General features: G+C 51.3%; 1 protein-coding gene across 1 annotated transcript; it reads right to left on the minus strand.

Moving 5' to 3' along the window:
- Positions 1-530: 530 nt before the first annotated feature.
- Positions 531-8,003, minus strand: DMRT2 (doublesex and mab-3 related transcription factor 2). The gene is made up of 4 exons (XM_080820585.1): positions 7,847-8,003; positions 6,481-7,049; positions 4,752-4,854; positions 531-2,651 (listed from the first exon to the last, which is right to left on the minus strand). The coding sequence occupies exons 2-4, from the start codon at positions 7,000-7,002 to the stop codon at positions 1,594-1,596; spliced, it is 1,683 nt and encodes a 560-aa protein (XP_080676711.1). The 5' UTR covers positions 7,003-7,049; positions 7,847-8,003; the 3' UTR covers positions 531-1,593.
- Positions 8,004-11,330: the final 3,327 nt, after the last annotated feature.

Below are 11,330 nucleotides of genomic sequence, written 5' to 3' on the forward strand. Positions count from 1 at the left end.
TCTGTCCTCTTTCATTTTCTTTCCCTCTGGCAAACTGCCATTTGCTCTGGCTTTTGCAATAGTAAGAATAAGTAAATTTGACTCAATCAAACCAAATATTATTTTACAAGAACAAACTGGAAATCAATCTAAGGCTTGGCTTGTTGTTTTTGAAATCGATTCTAATTTTAAGCAAGAATTCAGAGAACCCCTGGAGGTTTACATGAGCTCATCAGTAGCAAAATCATTTTTAAGTAATTTTAAACGTTTTCCAGAGCAAGAAAGAAACTCTTTAAACTGCCAAACCTCTTGGCACGTTCCACATGCCCAACAAGTGTTCTCGCTCCCCAAGTGACAGGAGAACTGGAAATAACAACTCACTCCATTGCAAAACCAACGGTGGGTTGTTTGACTCTGGATTTGGAGGGGTGAAATGACTGAGGCATCCTAAAACCTCATTTGGGGTCCGCAGATGAGGTCTTCAGAGATAAGTTTAATACTCTCATAAAAGACTTACTCTCATTTTATCAATCATAGAGAACAATAGTTGTTAACATTTTATTGAGCAAAACTGGAGGGTAGTAATAAACTCAAAAATGGAGGAGTGGGGTTAAGACTCAAGAAGTCACCCTCATGCTGTGAAGACTGTCTGCTGGCTTTGGCCACTGTCAGCTGAAGCGATCTGAACGTGATTTTGTTTAAAGCTACACCGAAAGCCTTTGGCACTGGTGACAATGTGGGAGCATCAAGCTAGACATGGAAGAGATGTGACCGTGTCCCCCTCTCGGTGCCTGCTGTCTCCGGTCCTTAGGAAACAATGAAATAACAGAGCTGAGAGGGGTTCAACCATACAGTCTGATGACGAGTGAATCTGCTCTGGGAGCGCTAGCCACCTAGACGGCATAGAAAGTTCAATCTGGGAAGGAAGCTTGAGGTCCCAGATATACACCCCATCAGGAAAGGAAACTGCGATGCCAAGAGCTAAAAGACATCCATCCCAAGAACTCAGATCATCATATAAACAAGATCTTAAACTTGATCTTCCTGCAAATTAATTCCACTTTGTCCAATCACGCAAAATTATGATTCTAGAAACAGGCAAAGCTGTTCTATGCTCTCCTTAAAGCTATTTTTTGCCTCAGTTTTGAGTAGCTATATTTACACAGCCTCTAAAATGTACAACTAAGGCACTATAAGCTATCTCCTGTGGCCCCCAGGGACCACTGGGAGCAGTTGAAACTACGCAGAATCACAGAAAAACAAGGAACATGTTTCATGGACACTAGTTTTTCCTGTAGACAGAGACGACTAGGTACTTCTGCAAATACTGGGTCTTTGAGAAGACAGTGTCAACTTTATTGCTTTTTGAAATGCGGTGTAAAGCACGGAACTTTACAGTTTGCCCGTAAGCAATTTCCATCTTTAGGTTTAAATATATTTATGGGAGAAAAAGTACATGCATATGAATAGATACCACTTTTTAAATCATCACCATTTACATTAGAAATTTCTTCAGACAAACATCTTAGCTTTTTTTTCTTTAAAAAAAAAATTAGCAACTGGTAAGAACCCTCTGAGACGGCAGAAAATCCAGCTTTCCCTGTGAGCAGCCTTTCACTGAGAGACGTGAGTGATGGCAGATGAAGGCCTCTTAAGAATAGACTCAACAGAAAATGACAGCGGCTCATTCACAGACAGTTTTGTTCCGACTTGTTTGGCTACGAAAAGGTCTTTGGCGTATCTGTCTATTGTAAATGTGTACTTCTGCTTCTCCTTGACTAGACACTCCCTGTGCTTCTTAGGGACCTCTTCAAAGGCCTCTTTGACAAATGGCGTTTGCAACTCAGGACCTGATTTGTCATTAAGCGTTTGCGGGAATAATGAGTGGAATGGATTATGTTTAAGTGGCAGAGGGTGCCTGGCGCTTTCTTTGCTGATCTTGGTTAAGACGTCCCCTTGAGCTGCCAGGGAGTCCGTGTCAACAATGGGAGAGAAATTCCGTCTGGGTGGGGAGAACGCAGACCTCTCGGGGACGGCCTGGTGACCCTGAAGGTCACTTCTTGAGGTCTGGACCTCCGCAGGGTGAGGCAGCAGCAGCGAGCCTTCTAGCTTGGGGGCCGTCAAGTCGTGTTCTGCCACAAGTCCGTCCTGGACCCGCACTCCCTTCAAGTCCCAGCCAGTGCCAGGCTTCAGGGCTTGAACCGAGGTGGTGGTGTTTAGCAGGCATTGCTGATAGAGAAGAGTGTCGCTGATGGGGCCACACTTGGGCCAAACTAAAAATCTCGAGGACAAGGGATACTGCCTGTACGTCGTGGCCACACTGACGTTGGAAGAGATGAGTTCCATATTCCCAGACCCTGAATACTGCATGGTGAGATCAAGGCAGGTGGGCAGGAAATTGCAGAAGTCTTTGTTGGCCGGCTCCACTGGGGTGGGGCTGTAGGCGCTTTGGTAGGAGCTGTACTCGGGTCCGCGCCCCAGGCGGCTGGGCAGGAACAGGGCAGTAGCTTGGGACGCTTCCAGCATCTCCCTCTCTTTATATTCTCTCTCCAGCATAATGTTCTCCAACTCTTTATCGGCAAAGGCCCGCCTTTTCCGCATCCGGTCACTAACCGGGGGAGGTAGGGGTAAGCCCCCTCCCACATAAGTCTCGGCTGGAATGGGGCGGTAGCCTAAAATGAGCAAGCATTGCACAGGGAAAGAGATTAACATCTGGGGAAGACAAATCTAGGAGCTGAGAAGGCAACAGAAACGCCGCAAGTCGGCAGAACCAGAAAAATTTACAGTTCCGAAACACTCGTCTTTTACACAGAAAGCAAAAATGTAGGCTCAATTTAAATTAGGTCTCTCCGGGGAGCGGGGGAGTGATCCTGTAACTTTCTGTTATTGTTCTGTCATTACGGGTGTGTTTGTTTACCTGTCCAGGCACACTTCACTGGCTGAAACTGTCATGCACTTCCCAGACTCCTACATATTAAGAGACAAGTCTGCCCATCATCTTGCTCAGTCAATGCTTTCTTACTATCCGTGTCATCTTTCTCCATGGTAAACAGAGATCTCTATTCCTAAAGCTGACGGCACGGCTATTTTCTAAAGATGGTTCATTACATACACATTGTTACAGGTGTAGAATAGTCCAAGGAGAACTAGGGAAAAAGAGAAAGTTACAGCAAATTAGTGGGGAGAAAAAGAGAAGGGACTTAAGGAAACAGAGAAACACAGAAAATTTAAAAGAGCTGTTAACTGGTCAGACTCTACAGTGATTTAAGCAGGCCCCTCCCAGAGGCCGGAGGTAGAAACAAGCAAACAAAAGTAAAGGCAGAGAGGGGAGCTGCAGCTACGGTGAAAATTACTGAACTAAAACATTCTTCCCAAGTTCTGATCACACTGGCCAGATCCCAGAATGGCTGAACAAGCGATTATTAGAATAAAAAGTCAGTGCACATTTTATGAATAAGGACAAAGTATTAAAAACAACAAAACAACAATGAAGATTAACATAACATAAGTAGAATTCCTGGCAGCATGAAATACTTTGAGTATTTCACTAACCCCCAGGACTGGCTGCTCTCAAATTTGTTTGAAGGCTCCATTGTGATGTCTGTGTTTACACAGTGACAAACCCATTGTCCTCATTTGCAAATAAAATAAAATTTGAATATTAATGTTTCCATCTCTATGGTAGGTTTTGCCAGGAAGTTATTTACTTGAATTTACTATTCCATTTAGCCCTCCCACTCCTTGAGCTGCTTTGGCACCATTTCAAGTTATCCCTGTGGTCCCTATGGCTATAAATCTGTTTACCCAGTTTGCAACCAAATTCATTTTTAATGCATGAGAAACCATTCTAAGATCAGAAGTATATAGTACAGAGTAAGACAGACTTTAAAACCTGCGTAGAACCAACTCCATTCAGAAGCCACGTAAGAAAAAAAAAAAAAAACAGAATTCAAATATCTACTTTAAAAAAAAAAGCCTGCTTTTCAACCCGAATTTTATGAAGAGACAGTGATTAGAACAAATATAAACTTTCCTTTATTTAAATGGTGAAAGGTAGTCAATATATTATCAGATCAATAAATAAATTCTATTCCCAGAGTGACTTTTAAAAATCAGCAATAATCTAAGAAGAATTAATGTATCCCCAGGCTTTAGACATGGTAGAGAGAAAGAATTCACGCTGTTCAAAATCAACTTCAATCTCCACTTTCCTCATTTGATTCAAAGCCTCTTCCCAATTCTACAAACCTGACTGTCAGAAATGGCCAACTGAGGTGCACAATAACCACAATTACGTAGCTTTTCCGGGGAGGAATACAGTACGATGAAAAACAGTGGTGTTAGAGGGTGGGTCAGCCCAACTAGAGGTCTTTATCGGAGTGCCTAGCTGCTGACCTCCTCACTTGACTGACTCTAGCTCCAACAACAACCAAAGAAATTTTTTAAATTGATTTCCTTCCTCACCCTGTTATCAGGTGACAGTGGATCTTTGCACACCTCTCATGCTAGGGCAAATTTCAGACACACTCTTAACGATTAAGCAAACAAGTACTAAGCAGACAGCAGAATTATCGGTGAAGAAAACCTCAGGAGGGATGCGAGATCCATTTTCCCACATCCTGATTTCCTCCCTAGAGCAAAACTTCCTAATAAAAAGCACCCTCCCCTCAGACTGCTCCTTCACAGGTTAATAAAAATGCCATATGTGTGAATAATGGGACTCCCTCAGAACTTGGTTTAGAAGGCTGAAGAATAATTCTGCATTGCTTTACCTTCTAAAATGCTTTTGGCCAGCAAACTGGGCGCCCTGACTTGCCTCTGATACACGGCTTTGCGCTCAAAATTATTCTGCTTCCCGGAAAGCCCCTTCTTGTCCTGTGAACACAAGAAACATAATCAGCAATGGCCTAAAAGAAATTGTGGGACGGGAGGGACTAGGAAGTGGCATCAGTAACCCTCCCCGGCTCAATGTATTTACTTCCCCATCCCAAGTCAAAAATGACTCTCAACAAATTTACACCAGCACCCCTTAATTCCAGGACAACGACTTGGAAGCTCTGTCTGAGGCCACCAACTCCAACTGATGGGGAGTGGGGCAGATTTTCCCTGGGTCCACTTTGGCTAGAGTCACCCCAGATTCATCCCACAGCCAGAAGTTAGGGGGCATCCCACAGGAAGGCAAAATCCACAGTGGAGACGGGAGCTAGGCCCTGAAGGAGAGCTATGGGGTACAGCTGTGTCCCAGGCACCCAGAGGTAGGGTCAAAGGTGCCCATGGCCTGCCACTGAGCAGTGAGGCGGAGCTGGTTCCTCCCCGCAGTAAGGCAGGTGCGATGGGGAGCAGGGGGTTGAAGGACAGGTATGAGGCTACCGGTCTGGCAAACCCGAGCCTGGCTAAAAACAGTGGAAGACTGGGACACAGGAAGGCAAACAAAACCCTCAGAGGCCTCCTGGCATGGGGGACACAAGGAGAAACACGACTTCGCTCCCTCCCTCACCGCCAGGACTGTGGTATTCTGGGCCCTTGTACCCCGGCATTCAGCCCAGCAGGCCCGGGGGACCCTCGAGGGACCCAGGAGACCGCGGTGAAACGCGGCACAGGCGAGGCAGGCCCAGCCCAGGGCCAAGGCCACCTGGGGAATCCAACGCACACTCTCTGGGGGGCCTTGGGAACCTTTCCAGTAGGGTCACTGTCCTCTGTGCGTATGGTGATCCATTCCCCAGCCCCTTCTCGCCAAAAAGTAAACGCAAAAATCTTCCCACGCCCTGAATCTGGGAGAGGGGACCCCGTGCAGCCTCCCTAACTCTGAGCTCTCCGTGCGCGGGAACACAAGGAAACGCGAAACCCGAAGTTCAAGAAGAGCCTCCCCCTTAAAGAAAACTCTGGCACGGTGCGAGGCAGCAGAGATCTTTCCACCGGCTCATAGGTCAGAAGCTCCCGGCTTCGTGACCTTTCGCTGCGGGCACCTAATTCCCCTTGCCAGTGCGGTCTCATCTGTAAAATGGGCAACACGTGTGCCTCTCTTAACTGGCCCGTGACAGCGGCAGCGCTGAGCGCACGACCCGCTGCGTGGTTCTCTTCCCGAGACCAGCACTACAACACGGTGACGGACGACAGAACCGGGGCACTGCGGCAACCACCGTCCTCCTCCCCCCAGCACCACCAAAATAAGCCTGAACATTTAAAAGATTTAAAAAAAAAAAAAAAAAGGCTTTCCCACAAAGTTCCGAACCACTTTCAAGGTCTCTCCGCCTGCTTTTAATACAAAACTTTTCCCGGCACGTTCCCCCCAGCGATGCCCGCGGCCGCCTCTCCACCCCGCCCGACTCCGCGGGCCACGGGGAGCAGAGGCGCGTCCTCCCCGGCCTTCCCGGGAAGCGCCAGGCGCCGCGGCCCCGGGGACGGGGACGGGGAGCGGCCGCGTCGCCCCCCCCCGCGCCGGACCCCCACGGCGGCCCGGCTCCCCCGCGAGGCGCGACCCCGGGCCCGGCGGGTACGCACCTCAGTGGCCTGCTGCCTCCGGAGCGCCACCTGGGCGGCCATGACGCGCTGGCGCTCCACCACCAGCAAGCAGTTGGCGCACTGGCAGTCGCGCCAGCGGCAGAAGCGCTTGTGGCCCTTGAGGCAGGACACCACGCCGTGGTTGCGGCAGCGCGCGCACTTGGGCGTGCGGCTGAGCTTGCGCGGCTCCGCGCCGCCGCCCGCGTTCGCGCCGCGCTCCGGGGGCCGGGCGGGCGCGGGCGAGGCCTGCGGCGCGGGGCTTGGCCCCGGCGGTGGTCCCCGCGGCTGCTCCGGCCCGCCCGGCCCCCCCGGGGACGCGCCCGCGTCCAGGCCGTCGCCCTCGTCCTCCGCGTCGTCGTCGTCCTCGTCGTCGTCGTCCTCGCCGTCCCCGTCCGCCGACGGCGGGCTGGGCCCGGGCGGCGTGGGCGACGGCGGCCCGCGGCCGTCCTCCTCCAGCTCCAGGCTCTCCACGTCGATCTCCCAGTCTCCGGCCGCCGGGCCCGCCGCCGGCCGGTCGGCCATGGCGCCCTGCGCTCGGCTCCGGCCTACGCTCAGTCTCCTCCTGCGCTCTGCCGAGACACGGAAAGACCCCAAGAGGCACCGACCGCCGTCAGGCACGGACCCTCGGCCTTGGGCCCCACGCTCCTGGTCCGCCAACCTTGGCCCCTTGAGGACCCCTGTCCTCTACAAGGCCCTCACTTCCAGCCACAGCGCCTTTCTTGTATCTTTAGGGGCCCAGAAATCCCCAACCCAACAAGGTTTTTATCTGTTGATTCTAAGTGCTCTAGGAGCACCTGACCTTTAACCACAGACCTCTCTGGCTTTACACCCCCTCTCGGGACAACTCCCTAGGAAACGCGTTGATCACACACACAAAGGTATTGTGTCCAACTAGGCCGGCCTAGTCCGCTCGTCAGGCTTCCCCACGTCCAACTAGTGTGGCCATGATGAACAGGACCACGTCCATGGGAAAGTCCTTTTCCTTTAGATCACAAGGGCCCTTCAGACGCAGCGAAGTACCATCCTACACCTCTCAAAAACCATCCTACACCTCTCAAGTGCCTCTCGAAAACAGGGACCCCATTTTGAGCTTGGAAAGGTCCTTCCATGTCCCCCACCCCCAGCAAATAATCAACTCAAAGCCAAAATTATCCTTCTGTCAGATCCCCATAAGGACACGGGGCATGGAGCTGCGATGCCCTTCCAGTAGCAATAGGGGTTGAGCCGCGCAGGGCTGAGCTGCAAGGTCTCCGTATCGACATCAGGCAGGGTTTGCACGTACAGGCAAGACATGCACGTAAAGTAGAAAGGATAAGAAAAGGTGATTTTGCCCTCCCTGACACCCCAGCAACATCACAGCACTCACCAAGACTCTGAGGCCCGGGCCAGCAGCCGAGGCAAAAGTTATCCAGCCTTGGGACCTGGCTCTTGGGCTGCTGGCTGTGCTTGCAAACAGAAATCGGGGTCGCCACACCCTGCCACGAAATCGGGGGCTGACAGCTGGAGGCCTGGAGCCCAGTGGCCGGGGAGCAGGGGAGAAGGGTGGAGAAGATGAATCAAGTCCTCAGCGGCCTCGCTCCGCACATCCCGGACTCTGCAAAGTTCTAATCGGTCCTTGGCACCCCCGAGCGCTTCACCTCGCTAGAGCTGCTTTCGGCTTCCTCCGACCCAGTCTGGGCGGGAAGATTGGGCCGCCCTGGCCTGGCTCAGATCTCGGGCTCTAGGGGCGGGCGGGCGGGCGGGCGCACGCAGCTGCGTGCGGCGCAGCGCCCCTTGCTGCAATACTCAGCCTCTGCTCCCCTTCCTAGTATTATCGGCTCCGAGCCCCGAGCTCCGCGCCCTCTAATTGGACGGTTGTCAGGCGGTGTGCGCGCTGATTGGCCGAGGCGCGCCGGCCTGGCGCTCTCCGCCTCCTCGCGGCTGTGGCGCCCCTCCCAGCCGCGCTCCTCTCGGAAATGCTCCCGCGCGGCGTTCGGTGCAGCCGGGTCGTTCGTCCCAACATTAAATCCGAAGTATGACGGCGTCTGCTGGGGTGAAGTCGCCATTTATCCCGCGGACTATAGGAAACAAGCAGAAACACACTTACGGATCGCATTGTTCACAGAGAAGGCAACAGTCAAGACCGCGGTCAGAAAGGCTGGTGTTGATCTGCACGTTATCAGCATCGCCAGTATCTCCGCGCCTCGGCAATTAACCCAAAGTTGGGTGCGGAAGTGAGGCCTCTCTAACCCGGTGCGCAGCAGCATCCTACTTTCTCCTGCAACACTAAACCACGATACCTTGCACCCCCCAGCGCCAGGCTGGCGGACAAATGATCTGTAGATATTTCTGTGGCTAGCGCCGCTCATCCTTGAAGTGCAAAGTAGTTCCTCATTAACTTCCACCAAACCCGTGAGGCCGGCAGGTGGCCGAGTCACCCACTTACATTTTTCTCCACTGTCAATTACTGTTACAGTTGATTGGCGGGGGGAATACATGCCATTAGGAGATTTTAAGCGCAATATACCCACTCCAAGCATGTTTTTAAACGAAGTTGTTTTTTTAAAGGATGACTTTTTAGTGTGCATGGGTGCACTTATAAAGGAAAAAAAGAGACTTTCTACCATAAGCCTCAAAAATCCCTTACGCAAATGATTAATAACAGTTTAATTTCCAACATGTTCGAAGAATTAGTCCCCTATTTCAACCTTACATTTTATTTCTTGAAATGAATTTAAAAGCCCTTAGACCCATTTCTAGGAACACCTTTAAATAATCAGTGCCTCTCAGGATCGGTTTAGGAGAGACTGGGAAAGTGCCACTGCACTGGGCACATAGTAGGCCTGCGGTAAGTATATGTTAAAGGAAGGAAATTGCTGAACCGATTCTAGCGTCTCTCTTCTCAGAGCCCGTGGAAAGAAGTTAACCAAGTTCTGAGCGGTGGAAAGGAGGCAGTTGATAACTGTCAAAGTAACGCGATCGGCTGGCGGGACGCGCAGGTACTCTCAAGCCTTTGGCGGAGTTGCAGAGTTCCTTCCTGGTAACCAGACACTGGGATTTCCCTTTGTGCGGGTGTTTCTCCCCGAAGCCTCTCGCGATGTCCAGGGAAGGAACCAGAGAATCCGTCCTGATTATTGCAGTGAGCTGCTCAGTTGCTCTGGGCGTCTCAGAAGGTAAATTAGGAGCTGTGCGCGCTCAGACACGGGACAAAGCGTCACGCAGACCTTTTGTGCCTCTCGCTTTCCCCACTAATAATAACACCAATGAGTTTTATTACCTTTTTCGTAGTTTCTTATATTCGTCTAAGTGCATTTGTTCACTTACATTAGAGCGTTTTAATTCCTGACAACAGAAATGTGTTATTTTCCCCCATTTTTTTCCAATGACGACTCTGAGGTTCAAAGAGGAGCCCAGAGGTCTCCGGGAGAACAGTAGACTGGTCGGCCTCTTCTCTGAAGTCTCAGAATCTTCGAGGGGCCCTTCGGGACCCAACCACAAAGACTCACAATGGGTCCGCGTTTTTGTTTTTGTTTTTTTAATTTTATTCCCCCCGCTCCCCGTGTGACTTTTGTACCTGGCATTAGGAGCAGCTCTCCTATAACAGGACACAGCACGTTTTTATCAACTATTCTGCGACTATTCCTGCTAGACACATTTCTGCTTTTGCAAACACACATTTCAGTACTTCTCCCCTGTGACGTGAAAGTGAAGGACAAACCTCCGCCAGGGCTGGCCGCGAGTGCGCGCAGTTGGCTCCCTGGGCTTTTATTTCATTTATTGCTTTTAGGGGGGTAGTATATGAGATCATTAGCCCTTCACTAGTTCTTTTAAATATTAAGAAACAAAATCAAGAAAGTAGATTTGCTAATGTGGGGTAATAGATCGAGGGGAAGGGGGACTGGGAAGGAACGGAGGGCAAAGGGGCACTGAGTGGCAATTTCCTAAACAAAATAAACCAGACAGACAGCCCTTGAACTAGTTGGGAGTTGTAAAAGCTGCTACATGAGGAGGAAACAAGAGGGATTTGTGTACAGTAAACCATGAGGGCGAACCTAGGACTGGAGCTGGGGACTGGGGTTGTAGGAGGTAGTGGGGCCCAAGGACAGTAGCACCGGCTTCCGGGACTCGGAGCAAACCTAGAGAGCAAGGTCCTGAGAAGTGGGCCAGCAGGACCGGCCTCACCAGGCCCGAGGTGGGGAAGGCGGCTCTCCCATGCTCCCATGCTCGCGCTTGCGGAAGGGACCGGCCCGCAAGTTTCAGGTGGGTGGGCGCAGGGCTTTTACCTTCTCAGCACTCCCCCACCCCTAGCAGAAACCTACGAGACCGCCTCCATGCCTCCATACCTCCCTGCCCAATTCCGCAAGTCCCGCTCCACCCCACCCCCACCTGTCCTACCACCTTCCCTGCACCCAATCCGCCACGGGGAGGCCCGCAGCTGTAATCGTGATCCAGTTAAATTACACTCTATTCCCTGGTCCCGAATACCCCGCCTTGGGTATCCCAATTCCAACAATCGCTTAGAAGTGACGTATGTGGGAAGGGAGTGGGGAAAGGGATGTTTTTATTTTGGGATGAGCTTCAGGAAGTCTGAGGGACTCCGATATTAAACAAGAAATTGTCTCCATTTTTCTGGGGAAATGAGAATCTACGGTTGCGCAAAGTGGCTAGTAAACCGTGCGAAGCAGCAGGAGCAAAGAGCCCGGGCTCTAGACGGGTCGGTCCACTGACCACGTGATCTTGGTCAATTCTATCTCTGCGCCTCAGTTGCCTCATCTGCCAGATGGGAGGGGAGGCTTTCCTCGGCATAGTCTTCACCTAGCGAGAACAGCTCAACGAATGTTCGTTGGTTGGTTCTGGGCCCGGCCGCGGAA

This window comes from Martes martes, assembly GCF_963455335.1.
Source record: "Martes martes genome assembly, chromosome: 12".
Taxonomy (NCBI): domain Eukaryota; kingdom Metazoa; phylum Chordata; class Mammalia; order Carnivora; family Mustelidae; genus Martes; species Martes martes.